The following is a 23,131-nucleotide window of genomic DNA, read 5'->3' on the forward strand; positions in this document are numbered from 1 at the left end:
CGCCCCCCAGGCCGCGCACCCCGGGCCCCAGGGAGGCGACCCCGGCCCAGCCACGCCCCCCCCCCCGCACATAATGGGTGACATGGCGCCCCTCCCCCCGCCCGCTCCCCCCCGCCCCGCGGCGGCCCGGGCAGCTTCGCTCACCCACACGAACAGGCTGTCCGAGAGCAGGTACTGGGCCACGTCGCGGGCCCGGGGGCCGCCGGCGCTGGGCCGGGCGGGCGCGGCCGCCTCCGTCTGCACCGGGGCCGTTGGCGACTCGGGCTCCCCGGGCCCGGCCTCGGGCTGGCTGAGGGCGCGGTAGGCGCTGACGATGGTGCCGAGCAAGGCCAGGCCGCTGAGGCCCGTGTAGGTGCGGAGGCTGGGCCAAGGGAAGCGCTCCAGGAAGAGCAGCGGCATGGCGGCAGCGGCGGCCTCCAGGCCCCAGGCCTCCCCGCGCTGCGGCCGGGCTCCCGCGGCGGCCTCGCGAACGGTGCCCTCGGGCTCTGGCGTCGCCGCAGCCGCCGCCGCCGCCGCCGCCGCCGCCGCGCCGGGCCGGGCCGGGCCGCTCCTGGCCGCTCGCGCCGCTCCGCCCCGCGCCGCTCCCGCTGCTGCCCCTGCCGGCGCGGAAGAGCCTCGGCGGGCTCGGGGCGGGCCGCCGCCCCCAGCGGGGCGCGGGCGGGACGGGCGCGGGGGCGCGGCCTCCGTCCCCCGCCCCCAGCAGTCGCGCCGTCGCCGAGCGGGTGAAGGCCCGGGCCACAGGCTCTGGGGCCCAGCACCCAGCATTCCTATCCGCCGACACCCCAGCCGGGCCGGGCCCGCGGACATACAGGGCGCCTGGCCGGCAGAGCAGGAGCTTCACGCGGGCCTGACGGCGCCGGCGGGCGATCGAGCCCAGGCAGCGTCGCGAGTCCGCAGCGCGCGGGGACCCGGACACTCGCCCCTGGGTTTCCTTAACAGTTACCCCGTCCCGCTTAGGCGGGTTACCCATGAGTACCCCACTGGGCCTAGCAGCTTCCCTCGTGGTCCAAAGAGGAGATGATGCTTAGGGAATAAGAGAGGCTAGACCCTAAAGGAAAGAATATTAATCAACAGACTGAAATGTATCGCCAGTTAGGTGATCTTAAGGTTTTATTGTTTACTAGTAGCCTCCAGCAGAATCTACAACGGACTTAATTCAGCAGGAAATAAAAACGTGTTCCCTCATACACCAGGAATGTAAAATAGGAATATAAAATAATGCAGCTTCTTTGGAAAATTGTTAGTTCCTCAAAAAGTTAAACACGAGTAACCATTTGACCTAGCAATTCCACTCCTAAGTACATACCCAAGGGAAATGAAAAACATTAACTCCACAAAAAATTGTACACAAATGTTGGTAACAGAATCATTCACAACAGCCAAGGGTAGAAAGAACGCTAATGTTCCTCAAGCGATGGGTGCATAAATAAGGTATAATCCATACAATGGACTATTATTCAGCCATGAAAATGAGTGAAGTAATGATACATGCTACAGCACGGAGGAACCTTGAAAACATGCTAGTAAGTAAAAGCCTCACACAAAAGGCCACACATTGTGGGTCCATTTATATGAAATATGCAGAATGCGCAAATACATGTATAGAAACAGAAAACACGCGAATGGTTGCTGGCTGGGAGGGGTGGGATAGGGTGTGGTGGGGAGGGGGAGGCCAGGGATGAGGGAATTGGGGGGTAAAAAAATATGGATTTTTAAAAATTGCAATGACTCCACCACTCTGAATATACCAAAATTCATTTCACTGTACACTTTAATAAAGCAGTGACCAAAAAAAAAGTGCTATACCAAAAAAATGTTTAGCTCGAGGGTCTTACTCCTCAGCATATCCCCAGGGTCTAGAATTGGGCCTGCTCCAGAGTAGGTGCTCAGTATATATTTGTTAAATCTTACAAACTTTCAAAAGAAAAGGACTAAACCATGTTCAAGGTCTCTTTTTAAGGTTATTAATTAGAATACAAGGTTCTCTCAAGGTTATTACCATCCACTTTGGAATTGTTAGAAACATCCTATTAAAGGGCCTGTGATGGAACACAATTTGGCTTTTGGGAGGATGGGGAAATTACTTACACCACACACACTCTTCTATGTGAAGTCTATATGAATTTTAGGCTTCAGCTCCCTTTGGTTTTCCACCTATAGCCATTTGATTAAGATGCTCCGCTTTCAACTTTATTGGTAAAATAAAGGAAAGCTTTATTTTGAAAAATGAGGATATTTTCCAGGGAAGTAACCATTCTACTATATTTGAGCTCCCAAGATTTTTAAATCACAATACTGGGCCATCTATATTCAATCCAAGTCAAAATACAGTAATAAGATCCCACACACCAAACTTGTCTGGTCACCATAAGGGGGGTTGCTAATAGATCTGCCTATGTATATATATATACATACACATGTATATATATATATATATATATACATACACATATATGTATGTATATATGTGTATATATATATATATATATATATATATATATTCCACCAACATTCCACCATCTGAATTCTAAAGTGCTATACTCTTCCTTGAACTATATTGAGATAACCACTACTTTCGAAGTGTTAAACCTTAGACGACCTGTTTTCTGAAATGACTTTGTAAAACCCTGAATAGCAACTTTTTAAAGTTCTGACTACATAAAAATTATAGTCTAAGTTTGAACTTCCTGAGGACTCAATAGGTGAGATTAACCTAACTATATGAAATAATTTATTTGCATTTTAAAAGATTTTTTTATTTATTGGGAGAGCACACATGCGCGCGCACGCGCACACACACACACACACACACACACACACACACACACACACACACACAAGCAAGGGAGGGGCAGAGAGAGAGGGAGAGAGAGAATCTCAAGCAGGCTCTGAACTGTCAGCACAGAGCCCAATGAAGGGCTCAAACTCACGAACTGTGAGATCATGACCTGAGCCAAAATCAAGAATTGGATGCTTAACCAACTGAGCCACCCAGGTGCCCCAGCATTTTAAAAAATGTTAAAGGTTTGTGCCTGAATACTTCACTAGAATAATTAGTATTTGTTCTACCAACATTTTTTTGCTCTCCCACTCCAAGAAGGTAGCCAGGCTTTTGCACATTCTTCTCTCAAGGATTTTTTAGCAAGGTCAAAACTCGCCTTCTAAAATCTACCAACACTTCTGGTTCTTTGCATTGTCTCCTACTCCCTGAGAGGACCAGGGGAGAAGGCAAAACACAGAGCAATAAATACTTAGTGTGCCCAGCAAGACTGAACATAGGTACAGGGACTACCTTTATCAGTTAAGTCCTCAGGCCCGAATGTGGCAGGAAGTCAACCACACCAGACCTTAAAGAGCTGGTCCAGCTTAGACAAAAGTATCTGTAGAGTCCATGAGGGAATCTAGAGCTCTCTGCACCCCCACCCTCATTTCAGAGTACCATTTATGCTTTCTGGATTCTTCTGAGACTTTGGGCCCCAAAGTCTCCCAATAATGACTAAAAGACTGAATTTTCTGCCTTCTTCATAAGATGGTAACTGTGATTTAGCTTGAGTTAAAAGAAATTTTTTTAAAAGTATCACTTCAGACAAACCAGAGTTTGTGTGAATTAAGATTCACACCTAGATACATTATTGGTATTTACTCTTTTTAAATATCTGAAATCCTTTCACATTCGTGACTTCATTTGATTTCACTGTACTGTGAGAAAGGCTGAGTAGTTTTGTTGTTGTTGAAGATTCTCAACATCCTAGAAACTGAATTTCATTATCTAATCCAGTAGCCTTAAGTATCCTCCCACAGAATTCTGGTGTTTCATTAGCGAGACCAATGTGTCCCTCTACTAAATCTAGCAGAGGGAGAAAAATAACCAACTCAAGTTGTAGGTTAAGAAGTTAATGGACATATTTCAATTTGGGGCTTTTCTTTCATAATTTTTCGCAGCTTTTTGGTACCTGCCATAAAATACACAAGCAGTAAAATTTTCAGAAAAGTCTTACAGTAACTTTATCAGGTTTTATTCAACTTTTGTTCAGATATAAAATCTTACGGCTGTGGTTTTATTACACACCTGTTCCCATCTTTTGGGCACGCTGTTGCTATTTAAGATGCTGAAATTACATTACACAGTATTACATAAGCAGAAAGCCTGGTGTCTGAAAAAAAGACTTAACGGAACCAACACTCTCTTTATAGGTGAGAAAACTGAGTCGCCAACAATACAACAACACACTTAACAAAATTATGGGACAACTTCTAAATCCCAGGGTTCAGGTTCTAAATCCAGTGTCCCCCTTCACAATGCAGGAAACTAGATCTGCCTAAGACCACGGCTAACACACAATGGAAGAGTGCCAGGAGAGAGCAATATCAATGTCCCAGTTCTTCAGGCCCTTGCTATTCTGCCAAGTTGTCTCTTACCTAATGGCCCCCAGCCAAGGACACTGAAAAAGCAGCATGCAGGATTTCTAATTGCAAACTAAGGTTAGTAGCCACACACAGAGTCATTGTTTTATTTTTTTAATTGAAATGACAATAAAATAAAATTTAAAAAGAACAGTGACCATTTTAATCCAACTTTTACTTTACAAATATAAAAATATAACCAAAACTTCGAACAGTTTCTTTTATACATTTTCTGTAAGTGTAATGCCATAAAAATTCTCAAAGCCAAACCATAAACAATGCTTGTACACTATGATGTAAACACAGTAACCAAAAGTTTTTCAGTGTTTAAGTGCACTGATCTCTCCCTCAACAGAGGACGTAATACATTTTCCCCATTTTTGTCTAGTTCTATGTACAATCTATCACTAAAATACAAATTACACCTAAACTGGCTACATCTAGACTCACTTAGGTTTTAGTCCATTTTTTTGTTTTGTTTTCACAAAAACAAGCTTGATAAATACGAGCTAATATTAAAATGTCTCCTATGGCTCAAATTATAGTACTGTTTTTCATCATCTATCTAAACAACAAAGGCAAACTACTTTAAATGAGTCAGTTTAACCCAAATAATAAGTGATGCAAAGCAAGTGGAACAATCATAGGAAATCAAACTTTTGCTAGGGAAGCAGACTTGTAGTAGAATGAAAACCCACTAAAGCTTCTCTGGCGAAGCTGCATACAAAACTGCACACTGTCTCAAATAGTCGTAGTGACCAGGAGGTACTGTCCTGAACACTAAGAACCAGTAAAAACATTAAGTTTGAGAAACTCCAACGTGGAAAAAGCTAATCTAGGCATTTCACCTCAAGTGACTGAGCAAGTACTCAAAAATAAAGTCATTAAAAACCGCAAGCATAAGAGTCACATCATTTAAGAAGGGGAATTTTTAAGCTGCTAATGCTTGCTGGTCTGTTGAATTTAGAGGACCTCTACCTACCTCTCTTCTAATTAAGCATGAAGAAAGACTGACGAATTTGACTATGTTTTATCTAAATACATGCTAATTTAATGGAACCCGTAAAAAAACAAAATAATAACTGAACCATATAAGCGAAGATGATAAAAAATAAAAAATCTTCCAGATCTCATGTTATAAAGTATAAATTCATTAAGAGAATTATAATGCCATTTTAAGTATTATCTACTTATTAAAAAACCACAATAGTCTTCATCACTTAAAAAAATGTCACTTTTCTTCAAAGGGATGTCAATTCTAAATATGACTGAAAACATCTGAGTAAAACTTCTAGTTTTTCCTCCAAGCTATTGAATATTTTCGAGTGCCATTTAGCAGATTTATATACAATATGCACTACTTGGATTACTCTGAAAAAATAACACAACATATATTGTACTCCTACAATGCAAAAGAGGACTCTCATCTATAAACAAACCTGAAACAAAGAAGGCATTCAAAAATACAAAATCGGTTCAAGAGCTCATTTTAAAATTATTCCGTGTTTAATATGTAGAGAATCAGAATGCACAATTTTAAGACTGTTAGTTTTTGCAGAGGTGTGTTAAGAACTTACATTAAAAGAGCTTAGCGTTAAGCAATGCCTATGTACCCTCTTTTAATGTGTAGGAATACATCAGATTTCAATTTCCTAGTTCTACTATTTCCATCAGGAAACCTAAAACACCAGAGTATTGAGGTACAACCGTAACTGACCAGTTCAAAGACAGTTTAAAACATTTGTGTTTGTGTGTTGTCAGTTTTACATCCCAAACCAGATCTTTTTACATTCTAAGGTTAGTAACCCAGACAGCTGAAATCAAAGGTGTTTCTTACCTCGGCCCCAACATATAAATGATGGACTCAAGTACTTACACTGTGAAGTAGTGATCAAGAATTTCTAGGTCAAAGCCTATGTTACAAAGGACATGAGAACCTTCATATTAGATCTCTTCAACTTATACAGCATTTTATAAACCACACGAACCCACCTCCTTCCACCATCCCCAAATGACAAATACTAGCCTAGCACATCTGAAATGTGGTTACTGTAGCCTTTCACTTGGATGCCAGAAGCAACCAAGAAGGTGGACTGGATTAAGCTGTCTCCATCTTTGCCTTCCCCAATCTTGACAGGGCTCAGCTAATCAGTGAGCTCACCAGGAAAATTATAGTAAGTTATGAACATATTAATGTAAACCAGAGGAGTGGGACTGTTAGCCCTTGAGGGAGATGACTATCCACAGAATTAGTGGCTTTTTCAAAACAAACAAACAAAAAAATCACTAATCATTTTTGGTCCTAAAGCCTGGTGGTGCTCACCTACTACAAAGCATGGTCACAATCACTACTTGACACATAACCTTGTGATGGTTTGATGGGACCTCAACTAAATAAAATTGAACCTTTACTAATATAATTGCTCTTGGTCTAATTTTTTCAAGTCTAAATAGGGAAGAGTATGCAATGTACCTTTCAAATCACCCTATGTTCAGGAGAAAAAGCCTGTGATCACTACAATAAAGATATAAGAACTAATCAATAGTTCATTTCTGTGTATCTCTTAAAAACTATAGCAATCTGTCTTAAGTAGTTGCATCTTACAAGATTTCCTTTTCACCAGACCTACCATCAACAAGTGTGCTACAAGGCATATACACAAAATACTTTGGCCATTAAGCTATGACACAGCCAACAAACTCCTTTGCCCTAGGAGTCTTTTTTTATTCCCCAAAATTTGATCCTAATTTAGTAGTGTTATTTTAAAGAGCTTTTAAAATTTGGTATTTTTCTCTTAGGCTGATAAAATCTATCCCCTATCCTGTCCTTATATTTCAGTTGATTCAAATTATTCCAAAATATTTTTGAAAAGGCTTATGTCACTTGCTAAAACCAAATTTTCGTTTCTATGGATATAAACTGAAATGACTAACTTTGCAATCCAAAGAGCTCAAAACCTAACAGACCCACTTTTAGAAACTTCCTTTACAGACCACTATTTTACCACGACTAAGAATGTCACAATACAAATAATTAATACCTCCATTATGTGAAGGAAAAACATCTCAATCAGCTCTCAATGGGTCTCTTTTTATACCAATTCCCACAAGTTTCCCTAAGCTAGCCAATTTTAATGACTCCTTGTATGTTTAAGGTCTGTTGCTTGCGAACAAAGGTCTGAACGTATCAGTATAAAATGTACAAGTCAGTAATATACTGGGAGCTCTGCTGTAGTACAATTCAGAGTGCTTTGTTTCAGGAGTTACACCTTGGGATCCATCAAGCAAATCTAGTTCCCAAAAATAACATAGGTTCCTCGTCACAAAAATCTAGAACACAGTCTTGGAGTATACCCCAACTATGACCTCAGAACAAGGGTCCCATAAACTCAACTGACCTAAATCTGCCATTGTCTTTAAATATTCATCAGCTTACGAGGGGGGAAAAAACCAGTCCTCACCTGTAAGAATTTTCCAAGTTTAATGTGAAAAACAAAAATACAAATAGAAAGAAGTCCATACTCTTTAATGTTGTACAAAAAGTAGGAGTAGAACCAAAAGTAAATTAAACTTTATCACATTTGTTTACACCACTATCTAGTTCTTCATATTAACTTTACTATTCAAACAGAAAGTAGGTAGCAATTTAGGGATTGGGGAAGAGATAAAAAACAAAACAAAACAAAACCAAAAAAAACCTTGTCTACCATGTTTATTCTACAATGTGTTATAGCTGTGCTCACAGAGACGGCTTCTTTTACTTCTCCACTGTGCAGGAATTCAGTTGTATATAAAATTGAACCTGAATTTTAGAAAGAACAATATCTTTATTAAAAACAGCATAATTTACAAAGTTTTTTACCGTAGATGATGATAAAGAAATGTGAACATTTCTGCCCTCCTTTCACATTATTGGCATTTTCTATACGGAGACATACTTTTTCTCTCACCTGTCTGGTCTTACACATTAAATAAGTGTTGTTAAATACTCATAACTAAAAACAAAATTTAAGAGTGTACATTTGATTAATTATCCACTAACAAGTTCCTTGTGGGAAGAAAAATTTTTATACCTCATGGTACTCTGCCATTCAGCACAGTTCCTGATACCTGATAAGTGATGTTAGGGCTCTTTTTCATATGTCATACTTCAACTTTTAACCCATCATCAGACCAAGAGGAGCAAAAGATAAAGTTTGATTCAGGTAACAAAATAGAAAGACCAATTTCCTAATCAACAAGGTTTCACAGAAAGCCAAAATCACTACTGGAAATGTTTTTGAACTAATATTTATGTCAGCATTTGCCAAGCGCCTGGCACTATTGTTAAGCACTTCAGATGCATCATTTTACTCACTCCTCACAATTCTATGAAGTGGGGACTACCACCCTGATTTACAGGTGAAGAAACAAGCAAACAGGAGAGTTTGTCCAAGGTCACACTGCCAGGAAGTTATTAAAGATAGAATTCAAATTCAAACACTACCCTCAGAATCTATATTCTTAGCCACCACATTGTTCTGCGATCCCTATCCATAGAAGGCTCCTCAAACAGTACAAGCCAACTTTTTTTTTTTAATGCACTTATCACTCTACCTGCCAAAAGAAACACAAAAAACCTCCATGTATGTCAAAATTCAAGACTTAATCCCACATACCCAATAGGCCTAACTCTAGCAGGTTTTGAAGACAAAAGAGAACATATTACACCAAGAGATTCAATTCTCCACATTTTTATACAGATAATTTCCCTGGTTTTTATTATACACTGCTGACTGCCATTTTACCATCTCTTCTTTGAACGAAGACTTCAATCTTAACAGTAAAAAAATAAATAAATCAGATTTGGGGAAGAGCACCACTGGTACACTTCTGGTATTTACAAGAATGTCATGCTGCAACTTGAGGAGTCTGGGGACTTCTTAGTCAGTCATATTTACTCTATGGCTTGTACATTAACTATGAATCCATCTACGTGTTAGTTTCCTTAAAAACCAAAATTCATAATTACCCCTTCTCAACCAGCTCAGAATATTTTAAATCTGGCAATTCAGACAAATCAGCCACAGAATGTTCAACTTTCTATACCTGCTCAGAAGCTGAGGGAGACTGGAAATGATGGGTCCATATCCTGGTGCATTGTCATATAATTCAAACAATGGTGCAGCTACAAGCTTGTAATTTTTAGGGACTGCAAACAAGGCTAAAATAAAATAAAACAGTATTCATTTTCTGTAAATTCTTATACAATCACTGCTTCTACTTCATTCATAAATTCATCACTCACTGGTTTTACATTTGAGAAACTTTTGAGGAAAAAGGTAATTCTCATTAACACATTTTTTGGTTGTATCTTCTGGGCAAAGTTTATAGTTCATGTTACTAACAAGTAAGAGCACCTTAGAAGTGCTGGCCCTGGGAACAAGGAGAAGAGCAGAGCCTCGGGTTTATAATTTATTAATTCCATTTTTAAGACATGGAATAATTATTTGTTAAAATGTACAACAGATCTAAATATGGTATTAAAAAAAATCAGTTCATCTATCATCTAAAATTTTCAGTTTGTTACAATGTATCAATAGATTTTTTTCAAAATGCCACCAAATGGCATTTTATGCTCTAGTTAAATTTACTTTCCCCCCTATAGCATGACTGGCACACCTATAAGAAAAACTAGTGAATTCTGTACAAACACAGTATGTGCTTTTATTTTCAGAATAAATCCAAAATTTTAAGGAACGTGGAGAAAACACCAATAGAAGTATTCTTGAAATTACTCTACAAAAGTTTTTAGGTGGGTGCTTTCAAAAACAAACTAACTTACCTTTCTCTTGAAGTTGAACCAAAAATAACTTCTTATGTTCCTTAGGCTTTGTAATATGTGCAGGAATATACGGATACTAAAATAGCAAAAGAGAAGAATTTGTATTTGCCAAGACATCCCTTAATCAACTCCATACCTTTATTTATCAACTTCTTCCATTTCATACCTTACGATCAAATATCAACCTTTAGAGACTAAGTTCTCATAATGCCAACACAATTTTACTTAACATGTATCCTGTGGTTTCAATTATTTCTTTATATGTTTATTTCCCAATACAATGTATACTTTAGGGAGAACTAGAACCCCTTCTAGTCTGGCCTTGACCAAAACCTAGTACCTAACAGATGTTCTAATAGACAAATGTTTAATAAACACAACGTAATAAGTAGAAAACCATTCAAGTCAATTAAATATGCAGTCGTAGGACTGACAGCTTGAGAAATTTACAACCCAATGAAGTCTGACATTAAGTACTGTTCTAATAAAAGTTGTTTTAAAAAAAAAATCACTAAGTTCAATTTTCTAGAATTCTGATGTGGACACATTTGCTATATTAAAAGTTTAAATATGGCCCATGAGGTATTTGACAAGATGCTCCTCCCCCAATGATGCCACACACACACCGGATGCACGCTTCAGGAACACCAGACGAGCAGTGGAAGGGGAGTCCTATCAGCTGGAGAGAATCAAGTTGCTTGTGAAAATGCAGAAAATATTTTGGAGAACTTAAGAGATTCTAAAGAAAATTAGAGAGGGGAGGCTACAACCTCAGAAAGAATTTTGACACAGCAAATTTTAAAAGTCTGGGATACAGATCTCTCCTGCACCTCCCCATAATACATTCAGAAAAATCTACTTTGGCTTTGGGAGTTGTATTTGAGGGCAGGGCAATTGAAAAATGCTGAAAATAGATATAAGGGGAGAGTAGGATAAAACAGAGGCAGCCAAAAGAAGGTAATATCCCCCCCATTTAATGTAAGAACTTACACTGAGAAGCTAAAGGTCTTTCCCAAGATTACACAAGTAAGTAGTGACATCAGGATTCAACCTCATCTATTCAACCATCATCATACTATAAAAGCCTGTTACTTCCCACTATGCTACCCCTCACTGGATTATCTCAGTATTCCAGTCAGAATAATTACACAGCGCAGCCATCCCTAAAGTATGATGAACGAAGACAACCATCCCAGGCTTTGGAGGCGCCCTACATGATCATGAAAACCAGGCACTGGCAGTAACAAACAAAAAGGTAAGTAGTAGTTTGAATAGCACAGGCTACGGGAGACCTGTGGTTCACATAAAACAGAAACTCCCACACCATGACCAAACCAAAGTGACTGGCATTAATTACCCCAATTTTCTTCTACTTATGGCTACATGTTCCTTTTCTTTTAAGCCTTTCTTCTCCAGTCTTCCTCTTGGTGTTTATTTTAAGCCAAGGGCACTTTATACAAAAAGACAGGGAGACGGTGTCATGCTCTTTTCCCACTGACACCTAACCACTACCCCAAGTGTATTAAATAAACACGTAACACCTACACACAACACCTGCGTTACACCTCATGCTAGCAGAGCCAACCCTAGGGTTCAGTGAATTAAAGTAACTGTCCTAGCACTTCGGTAGGGGAGATGAGGGCATTTAGCAAGTAGCCTGGAAAACTTTTATTACTGAGCTTCCAGTTCAATCAAAGAATGTTCAAGAAACCATAAAAAGTTTAAAATAATTGTTTCATGTATCTTTGGACCAGAACTTCACTATTTCCAGATAGCGGATACTTTCTTAAGGCCAGGACAATCCTCAGGGAGTGAGTACTAGCACCAGCTTCCACAGCGCCTTATCTTCCTATCCTTCAGCTATACTAGAGAGTCAGAAGGAAGAGGACAGGCATAATAATTTAATCTTTACTTGGTTGATATTTTGTATGATTCTTAACCTGGAACACCACATAATGCAAAGAAGGTATCCAAGTCATAGAGCCTTGTCTATAGGATTCAGGATCAGAGGCTCTCATCAGTTAAAGGTGAGAAAACTTGGACATCATTACCATCATCAATCATTACAATGGATTAAAACACAACAAATGTATTTAAACCCATGAGGTCATATGACACTTTAAAAGGTCAATGAAACACACTTTTTGTGCCCCTCATCACCCACCTCAGATCCCATCCCACTTCAGATTTCAGGGCAGCTGTGTCGGGAAGTGCTAGAAAGCTCCCAGCTTGCTGCCACTGTCTGTCTCTGCTTTTCAGCCTCAAAGCATTTCCAAAGCCCCCAAAAATCAACCAATGTTCAGACTCAACATGAAAGTGCAAGGGAGTTAATTTAACCCCTATCCAATGGGGTATGAATCTCCAGTCTTCCATCCTTCTGATGGAACAATTTGGTACATTCCACATGGTTCCTCACAGTCCTCAGCAGGATCCAGTTGCCCACAGTTATAATAAAATCAATTATGTGCCCTTCTTTTTTTGACTATTGCTGTTTCTGGTTGCCCTCTCCCATCAGTCTATTGCTTTCTGGGATCACTTCCCAAACAAAATGTCTGTACCCAAGTCTTTGTCTTATTCTTTCTCTTGAATAACATCTTTGGAGAATACTAATAAATTCATTCATTCTTATGAAAAGACGCATCTATTCTTTCCTATACAAACTATACCTCACGGTAACCAAATAGTTGATGAGAGAAGTTTTCCTTAATAAAACTATCACAACCGTAATGAAACCCAAAAAACTATTATCAATGAGCCACTAACATTACAGAAAGAGACAACCAGACATTAAAAAACTTCTGATGGAAGTGCACGATACCATCGGAGGCAGCCATCCTCCAAGATGACCCCCACGGTCTCCCGGTATCCATACCTTTGTGCAGTGCCCTCCTACAACATACCATGTTGGCTTGTGCAACCAATAGCATACAGAAGTAAGTGATGGTATGACACTGTCAAGATTAGGTTATAATAGACCACAACTTCCTCCTTGAGCACTCTCTGTCACTATCTCTATATTGGATCTCAAGCTCTAGTGGAAGCCTGCTGCCTTACTGGGAGTTACACTGTGGAGACGCTCTCACGGTAACAGAGGCCTCGGGTCAACACCCAACAAGGAACTGAAGCCTTCAATCCAACAGTCCAGGAGGAGACGCCCGCTGACAAACACATGTGTGAACCTGGGATTAGATCCTTCAGCCTGAGTCCAGCCTGGAGGGGATGCAATCCCACTGAGAACCTGACCATAACTTCATGAGACCATGAGCCAGAACTACACAGCTAAGCAGCTTCCAGATGCCTGAACCTGAGAAATGAAGATAAAGAATGTTTGCTGTTTTAAGCTGCTAAGTTTGGGGATCATTTATTATGCAGCAATAAACAATATACTGCCTATGGTAAGTAAGCCTTGCACTCCCTCATTAGCCAAATCCAGCCTCTTGATCTAACTACCAGTTTATAGGACAGAAGCCAAAGAGCTACATGTTCAACGACAACAGGCAGATGCAATCAGCAATGGAAACACAAAAGACTTTAAATAGCTTGCTTTCATTAACAAATAAATTACAAGGAAAAAAAGAAATAGGAAACCAACCAGCCAAAAGAGATTTAAGAGACTATCCTAATTTAAACAAATTAGAAAACAAAATAAAAATAAAACTTGAAACTAGTCAAGGGATATACATATTTAATGAGCTCATGGAATAATTTATTAATGTGAGAATGTGTATTGTGGTCGTGTTTTTAAAAAGACCCTTGTGTTTTAGAAATACATACTGAAATATTTACATTCCAAATGATACCTAGGATTTGCTCCAAAATAATCCAAGGTGAGGGCAGGGGAAATGGGGTTGCAGGTGAAGTCTGACCATGAGTTGCTAATTGTTAACCTGTGGATGACAGGTAATGGGATTCATGTATTTTCACTATTCCTTCTACTTTTGTATGTCTGAAATTTTCCTTTAAAAGAACAAATGCTTGGCTTTTTCATTTTTTATCTAAATTAAGGAGAGAGAAAAGAAAATTTCCAGTCAAATTCTACTACACTCTTTTCAAATGGCTAGAATTAAATTCGTTTTCTACTTACCCAAATGCCCAGCAAATATAAATGAGCACTGACCTGAGGAGGTTCAAAATTTGGTCTCCACCAGTTACCAATGCAGTCATCAATGACCCAGTCTTGCAGGACTCCATCTTGACGACCCAGTATCTGTTAAAAAGAAATAAGACACCCAATAAACAATCCATTCATATCCTTCTTTTGTGAAAATATAGATTTCCTCTTTATGACTTTTTATCTAATATTACCTGTGTCACTTGGCCCAAGACATACACTATGAGTGCCAAAATGACAATCTAGCATCAACATAACTCTACAGGACCAACAATCTGTTGTTACATCCTGACCACACATGGAAAACCAAAGGTGATGAATTACTTACATCAGCCAATGCCATACATACAATAGTGTTTCCAGAATCAAGCTGAGGCTTATGTAAATCACCCACCTACCTAAATTATAGAAAAAAGTGTTCCAAATTCACAATTCTCATTTTTATAAATCTGTGCAGCATTACATTAGACTTAAGTTATTTTAATCAAAATCACACTCCATACATTTTTATTGGTCGAACTTGGTTCTACAAGGTTTACCATGAGAAGTTCCCTGTCCCACTTTCCCAATTTCCACTGGCTACAACTTTCAACTCTTAGCTGTTTTCCAATACTTGCCTCTATTTTTACAAGCATTCCCCTTGTTTTTAAATAAACTGTTTAAGTTTCAGAGGGTTGCTGGAGAGAAGGTAGGCAGGATGATGGGATAAATGGGTGATGGGTATTATTGTTGTAATGAGCAACTGATGGATCACTAACTTCTATTCCTGAAACTAATATTATACATGTTAATCACAATTTAAATAAAAACTTGAAACAAACGAACAAAAAACTGCTCCAGATTTACTGAAAAAAAAAAAAAAAATGCAAAGATGCTACAGACTTCCTATATATCCCATACCCGGTTTCCCCTATTATTAACATCTCATAATAGGACAGCACGTTTGTTACAACTAAGGAACCAATACGGATACTTTATAATCAACTGGAAGCCCATACTTTATTGCGATATCCTTAGTTTTTAACTAATGTCCTTTTCTAGTCCCAGAATCTCCTCTAAGCTACATTTAAATTATGCACAATTTTTCCCGTAGACTGTTAACAGTTTCTCAAAGTTTCCTTGTTTTTGATGATCTTCACAGTTTTAAGGACCACTGATCAGATATTTTGCAAAATGCTCAATTAGACTGGGATTATAGATTTTGGGAAGTTTGGAGAGGAAGACCACAGAGCTAAAGTACCATTCTCATCACATCACATCAGGGCACGTTCTATCGGCAGGACTTTTCACTGATGTTAATCTTGATCACCCGACTGAGGTAGTGTTTATCAGGATTCTCCACTACAGTTACACTTTCAATGCATTCTTTTTGGCATTTTTTGATTACCTTATTATGTTTTTATAAACCTAAAGAAAAAAAACCATTAACACCCTCTACTGTGGGTGAGAATTTGGATCTCAAAAATTACATCCTCCATTCATACTTTCTCCTCCACCATTTGATTAAGTTTATATTCGGTACTTAAATTACTGTAACTAGGTGAATCAGACATACCAGAGTGTTTAGTAAACCGTAATTACATTTTGTTACTACGCAACTAACCTTTTCTTTCAGAGTTAATAACTATCTCATATATCCGTATCATTCACTATCACTACTTCATCTCCACATTCTCCCAAGAATTTAAATTTTTTCTCAAAACATCAAATATTCTATCACTTTCATTTTTTCCTAAGACACTTTTGTTTTGTTTTGGAGAGAGAGAGAGAGCACACACACACAACTGGGGGAGAGGGAGGGAGGGAGAGAGGGAGGGAGGGAGAGAGGGAGGGAGGGAGGGAGGGAGGGAGGGAGAGAGGGAGAGAGGGAGAGAGGGAGAGAGGGAGAGAGGGAGAGAGGGAGAGAGAATCCCAAGCAGGCTCCACATCTAGCTTGGAGCCCAATGCAGGGCTCAATCCCATGACCCCAGGGTCATGTCCTGAGCCAAAATCGAAAGTCTGACGTCACTCAACCAACTGATCCACCCTGGCGCCCCACTGACAGACTTTCTATATCCTCCACCACTCTGTAGATGCTCTCAGCCCTGCCTCACAGTTGGAGGCCTAGGACTTCCCTTTTCCTCTTTCCTGTGTTGTTAGATCCTCTCTATATTCTGAATACTGTATCTTCTTAGTTTTTTCTTTCATTTTGGTGGTGAACACCCTCCCAGGAAGCTCCCGGGAGCTTCCTGGGAAAAGGTACAAGAGATATATTTCTGGAAACTGTAGGTCTAGAAATAAATTTTTTACCTGCACATTTGATTAATGGTTTGATTAGACAGAAAATTCTATGACAGAAATCATGTTCTCTCAGAATTACAAAGGCATGTTCCCAGACCTTTTAACTTCGGTGTTATTTCTAGGAAGACAATACCATCTCTAATTTTGATGCTTTGGATTTAATTCCTGTCTCTCCTCCCCTCCCCAACTTTGGAAGTTTTTAGGATCTTCTCTTTATCCTTACGTACTTAAAATTTCAGGAGCGCCTGGGTGGCTCAGTTGGTTGAGCATCTGACTCGATTTTGGCTCAGGTCATGATCCTGGGGTCATGGGATCAAGACCTGTGTTGCGCTCTGCACTGAGCATGGAACCTGCTTAAGATTATCTCTCTTCCCTCCCCCACCATCCCTCTATTCTGCCCACATGCTCTCTCTCTAAAATAAAAAAAATAAAATTTCATGATGATATGCCTTTGCATGGATCTTTTAACATTCATTATAGAGGGAAGGCCAATAGGTCTTTTTTCATCTGAAAACTCATGTTATTTGAGTTTGGGAAATTTTCTTGAGTTATTGTTTTGCTATTCCTCCTTTGTTCTATTTATCTATAATCTATTCTGGTCCTTCTAGAATGACCCACTAATTTTGTCTTTTCTTACCTTTGTTTTACCTTTTCATTCTACTTTCTAGATTTTACCAATTCAATCTTTTAACCCTCTACTGGATTTTTTGTTTCTGCTAACATTTTAATATCATGGGTTCTTTCTTGTTGGCTGAATAGTCTTTTTTATGGCACAGTGTTCCACACATGAGCTATCTCCTTTCATCACACCAAAAATACGAGTCATAATTTTGTTGCTGAGTTTTCTGTTTCTGTTGACTTTCATTTGCTTCTTTTACTCTCTTTCTTCTTAAGACACTTTCTCCAAAAGCCTGGCTCACAATTAGGAGTAAAGCAATAAGATGCTTAACTATCACCTCTCTGTGATAGGATCACACTGTTCTTTGGGAAGATTCTCAAATACTATCATCTGGAGGGTTGGTTGTTTGTTTGTTTGTTTTGGACTGGCCACTTTCTCCAGAAACAAAACCTCCAACCTTCAGCCCAGAGTACGTATGTAAGCCTAGTTGTCACCATTTTATGAGTCTAGTAGAAGTCTAGAAGTCTCACTACTGAGGATGTAAACTCTCACTTATTCTCATCTCCTCTACTTTTTCAATGCTTAGTGTTCTCTGAGTGAATAGCTACTGACAATCAATCACCAGCTAGTCTGTCTAACTGTACAGAGTAGGGAAGATGACCTAGATATAGAAATATGTCCTATACAAACTGTCAATCAACCCAGTTTTCAGTCCATGCATGCCCCCACTTTCATGGGCACCTGGCACTTCCAATCCTTCAACCTTTTGCTCTGTAGTGCTAGGTCCTGGGCTACCTTCCTGTTGAGAGTTTCTGCTAAGACAGATGTGACTTGCCCATCTGCTTTCTAGCTCCTAAAATTTCTTTTTCGCTTTTGTCTCATCTTACACTCCTTCAATCCTACTGACTTTATATCTTAAATAAAAAAACAAAAACTCTTTACTTCCTTTTTGGTGGAGTTTTGAGAAGGAGCTGAGCTAAGCAACTAGGTCCAATCAACCACATATGAATGGAAGTCTAAGCACAGCACAATATTTAAAAGTTACAATGCACCAGAAAAAATACTGGAAAGATAAACCAGTAGGTCAAAGTGGTAGAATTACAGGTGATTTTCGCTTTGTTTCTCCTTCTGCTTTTCTGTATCTGCCAAGGTTTTGGCACAAAACGTATATTAGTTTTGCAATTAAAGAGGGAAGGATTGCATGCTAAAAAGTGAAAACAACCTGCAATCTCAAAATCTCGAGCATCTATATACATTTGGCCCCTAGTCTTTAGAGGCAGACATTAGAGTGCTTTTAAAAGGTGGCACAATTTGAGTAAAGGTTAAAAGATGAAAGTGCAAAAACGAAAATAGGTATTTAGCAGTAATCATTCTCTTGTCAAAACCCTATAGCGGTCTACACTGGAATAATACTACATTCAAATCTCCAGCCACATGACATACTAGCTGTAAACGTCAAGCAAGTTACTTGAACCTCTGGGCCCAGTATCCCAATGGGTAAAATGGGATTAATTATAGTACTTCCTCCAAGGGCTGTTGTGATGGTTGAAGGAGTTATTGCATGTAAAGCACTCAGAACAGTGCCTAGCACAATAAGTCCTCAATAAATGTTGGCTTTTATTAACCATTATTGTTAGAACAACATTACAACAACAAAAAAAGTTAAGATAAAGCACAAGATCAACTTGCAGAAATTAAACATTGTAGTAACACTGTTGTTTATGTTTTATTTATTGAAAACTATTCAAAATAAACTTATCCTTTCCACAAGAGATAAAATGCCTAATTATCCATTAAGTTGGTGGTATTCAGGGCAAGAATCAAACTGCAAAAGTGGTTAAATGGAAAAATACCTCTGTCATTAAGCGTTTTAGTCCTTCAACTTCATCTTCTCCAGGGTTAAGTTCACCACCAGGTCTGTATAAAAGTTAAGAATTTCAGCTTTCAACTTAATACAATTTTAAGGTAACAGGAAGAAAAAAAATAATGCTTAATTTCTATCATGTAACTGAATAACATATATTTCAATGTTGCCTAAGGCAATCAAAGCAAACAAATGTAAAGGGAGGGGAAAGAATGTGCTAGAAAGTTGAATTCATTGTATTAAGTCACCAGACTAACAGTACACAAACCCTAGTTTTAAACAAACAAAACATGTAACATAACAAATATAACTGCTGGCCATGAGTCCATCCCAATCTCTTCTCTCTGGAAGCTATCTGGTGAAAATGGATTCTAGAAACGCCCAGAGAGGCAGTGGACCACATTCTTTAGGTCTGAAAAATGGGACATTCGCCCAGAGAGGCAGTGGGCCACATTCTTTAGGTCTGAAAAATGGGACATTTTTCAAGAATTCCTATCTAAGGATTTGACCTTTTTGGTATAATCTGGTCAAATAGTTGTGGACTAAATGTATAATACTGAGAGATTTATAAGTTTAAATGATAAAACTAAATAGTTATCTATAAATATGTAAGTCATTTTAAGAAAAATAAACACTATTCATCCTAAGAAAGAAATAATATCAATTGTTCTTAGTAATGCTACAATGATACCTAGAAATTGAATTTGGACTTACTTGCTGTGCAGGGCTTCTATCAGGCTCAATTATTAGCAATATACAGACACATGCAGATTTCTAATTAGGCAATAAATGAGCACTACCCTGGAGGAAAATGACTTATGAATTCCTCTTTCTGAAGACTCCATTAACAGTATTGTTTGCGGAAATAAATGACTAAGGTCTAAAACTGTATTCCAAAGCTGCATAAAACAGCAATCCTAAAAGTTGTCTTGCTGTTAATTTCCAGTGACACTTACAATTTGAAGAAAGTTGTGCCCAGCTGCAGCAGTAACACATGTGGTAGCCGGTGTTCATGGACAATCAGAACCCCTTCTACGGTCCTTCTCATTCCAATTTTATCAAATTCCTCCCTCATGCGCTGAAATCTGGCTGCAACAGAGCTGTCCTTCTCATAGAGGGGCTCTTTTGTACCAAAAGTATAATTGGTAAGAGGGTACCTGTGATCCAAAGACAAACATCTTACGTGAGAACTGAAGACAATAATTTACCATGACAGATTCCAACCACGGATAAAGAAACTATGGTATAAAGGTGTATATGTTGTACTCAGAGACACAGGATTTGTCCAAAGTTACACAGCTAGTTAATGTGACAGCAAAGATTAGAATCCAGCTCTCTGGACTATAAAGTCAGAGCTTCCATTAGATCAAGCTGCTACCCACACTTGAACTTTCAACTATAGACAACACCATCCTTAAGGCCCTCAAATGCTTAGAGAAGTGGCCACCTGGATGTCTGGTACTCCCCTGGTTTTTTATCACGGCTGCCACACTAATATCGACAACCTAGCTAATGCTCCCTAGGGCTCCTCTACCAATCTAATCAGAAATTCTATTAACTATAGGTGTTAAAGACTAATACTTATTTTTCTACAAGATGAGCCACTACTTTCCATCATCTCTTCAGTTAGCAAAGCAGGGACTTCTCCATTGTACACCAAGCATTATGCCCAGTGCCTGATACAAAGTAGGCATTTATGCAATATTTCCTAAAATAAAGTATATTGTGGGGAAGAGGACTTGTTTTCAAGTTAGATTATAACGCACCCTGGTGAAATGAGTTCACATCAGTGATTTTTTTTCTGAATACTGTATTTATACAGGAGAGGAAACGTTCTGTAAATTCATCAACCCACAACTTTTTAAAAAATTTTTTAATGTTTATTTATGTTTAAGAGAGAGAGAGAGCACAAGCAGAGGAGGATCAAAGAAAGAGGAAGACACAGAAAACTGAATCAAGTTCCAGGTTCTGAGCTGTAGGCACAGAGTCTGACACAGGGCTTGAACTCAAGAGCCCTGAGACCATGACTTTGGCCACAAAGTTGGACACTTAAACTGAATGAGCCACCCAGGCATTCCCATCAACCCATAACTTTCATGGGGCAAAAATAAAAACATTTCACCAAGTTAATTCTACATAGTCATTTGATGCAAATTGGTCCAGAAATAAAGTTAACTCAAGAGAAAACCGTGCGCCCTAGCTCTAATTACCAAAGTAATCCAGAAGCTGTGCTTTCACATGAAAAGAAAAAAAAAAATTACCTTTTCCACTTCATGGAAATCTTATGAAGATGTTTTGAAGAAGAGATCTGAAATTAAACTGCTATTATGCTAATGTACTGGCTAGAGATATTAGCTTGTACATACACCACTATCTACCTACAGATTTAATAAACCTAACATTTTTATTATCTAACTTTCCAAGCCAGCACCTGTTTTGCCAAATAAAGCAATAACCACCACCATCTTTTCCATTTCAAATCACTGTTGAAGGGAACAAGTTCATTTATTTGAATGTAAAATAGAGAAACACTTAAAGTTTCTCATGGAAACACCAGTATCAGTAAATTCTTGTACCTTATAAATACTGACCAGTATAAACTGGCTACTTTCCTCCATTAGGGTCAGCACCACGGTGGGTCACAAACTCTAAGATATTATTTAAAGCAAAAAAAAAAAAATAAATAAATAAAAAAGAAAGAAAGAAAGAAAGAAAGAAAAGAAAAAGGATATTCTGACAATTTCTTGATCAAGACAGAGCCCAAACGCCAATTACCCGCCACTGCAAGATGACTTTTGTGAGTGACATCGACACGCAAGGACTTGAAGGGCTTAAACAGAAAAGTGTTGAAAATAAAAACGCAGGCCACAGTGGATTCTCTGGGGCTGCAGGCTGGTCCCCTCCACGGTCTGAATGAAAGCCCAACCCTAACAGAATCCACCCTAAGCTGGGGCCTACGCGGTGGTTGACTCCAGTCGCTGCGGCAGTCAATGCCGCAGGTGAATGCATAGGTAAGCCAGCTAGTTCTGAACACAGGAATAAAATGTGCTGCATTCAAGAGCCCAAATGCAATTAAGCAGTTAAGAGAAAAAATCTAAACCTAAGCTCCATACCGAGATCTCGAAAGCTTACCGCTACAGAAAAGTGAAAACTGCAAAAACGATACATTACACCATTCATACCAGATAAAAAAAAACACACAAACAATACCACAAACGTGATGTGAAAACAGAAACATTGGACAGGAAAAATAAACACACCTTTTCCAGTAGGTTACCTCTGGAGACGTGGGGAGGGGGTGAGTTCAAAACAAACTTGGGATTTTCCTAGAATGACTGAACGGAGGGGCAGGGGAGCAAGCCTTCTCTCCAGAAAAGGAAAACCCTCCTCCCAAGTAGGACTCTAACCCCATGGCGCCCGAGGACCAGGAAAGGGCCCCGAGGGATCTTCAAAAGCGCGCGTCCGCGAGCGGGACTGGAGATGGTGGGGAGGCGTGGAGCCCGCCGAGGGCCAGGGACGCGTCAGAAGACCTGGAGTCTTTAGGAGCGCTAAAGAGGAAGGGAGTGCCCGCGAAGACAGCGCGCTAAGGCCAGGCCGCACTTACAGATTGATGGTTCGCTCCAGGGTGAGGGGCTTCGTCTGCTGGATGTACTTGTTGCCGAACTGGTTGACCCCTCGGGGCCAGCCGGTTTGTGAGCGATTGGGCGGCACCACGGACATGCTGACTAGCTCGAATACTGGCGGCGAGAGGAAATGGGGCAGGCAGGGAGACTTTCCCTGTGCCGGGAGCGGTTATTCGCGTTCTCCTCAGCAGACGCCACCCGCCATTAACATGAGAGCGCAAGAGGAGGTAAAGGCACGCCGGAAGTGCATCCGGAGCGTCTGGCGGCAGGAAGTGGAGAGGCGGTGGCTGGCCTAGCCCAGCACCACTGGGCCAATCGCTGATGAGATGACTTCAATATCTGGAGTTTCCATTGGTAAATCAGGAATGGGCTCCTCCTCCTCTTACTTTCGCACTTCCTATTGGGC

At 39.8% G+C, this 23,131-nt stretch overlaps 2 protein-coding genes across 2 annotated transcripts in view; both read right to left on the reverse strand.

Moving 5' to 3' along the window:
• Positions 1 to 596, reverse strand: part of AMFR (autocrine motility factor receptor) — a 43,802-nt gene extending 43,206 nt beyond the window's left edge. Inside the window, exon 1 of the mRNA XM_023246140.2 lies at positions 145 to 596. Within this exon, the coding sequence (XP_023101908.1) occupies positions 145 to 399 (255 nt within the window). The 5' untranslated portion in view covers positions 400 to 596. The remainder of the gene's footprint in view (positions 1 to 144) is intronic.
• A 7,272-nt stretch (positions 597 to 7,868) lies between these two features.
• NUDT21 (nudix hydrolase 21) lies at positions 7,869 to 22,982 on the reverse strand. The gene is made up of 7 exons (XM_003998050.6): positions 22,707 to 22,982; positions 20,059 to 20,259; positions 19,092 to 19,155; positions 14,346 to 14,435; positions 10,229 to 10,304; positions 9,493 to 9,607; positions 7,869 to 8,206 (listed from the first exon to the last, which is right to left on the reverse strand). Exons 1-7 carry the CDS (start codon positions 22,820 to 22,822, stop codon positions 8,185 to 8,187), a joined length of 684 nt encoding a protein of 227 aa, XP_003998099.1. The 5' UTR covers positions 22,823 to 22,982; the 3' UTR covers positions 7,869 to 8,184.
• Between the last annotated feature and the right edge of the window lie 149 nt (positions 22,983 to 23,131).

This window comes from Felis catus, chromosome E2, assembly GCF_018350175.1.
Source record: "Felis catus isolate Fca126 chromosome E2, F.catus_Fca126_mat1.0, whole genome shotgun sequence".
Classification (NCBI taxonomy): Eukaryota; Metazoa; Chordata; class Mammalia; order Carnivora; family Felidae; genus Felis; species Felis catus.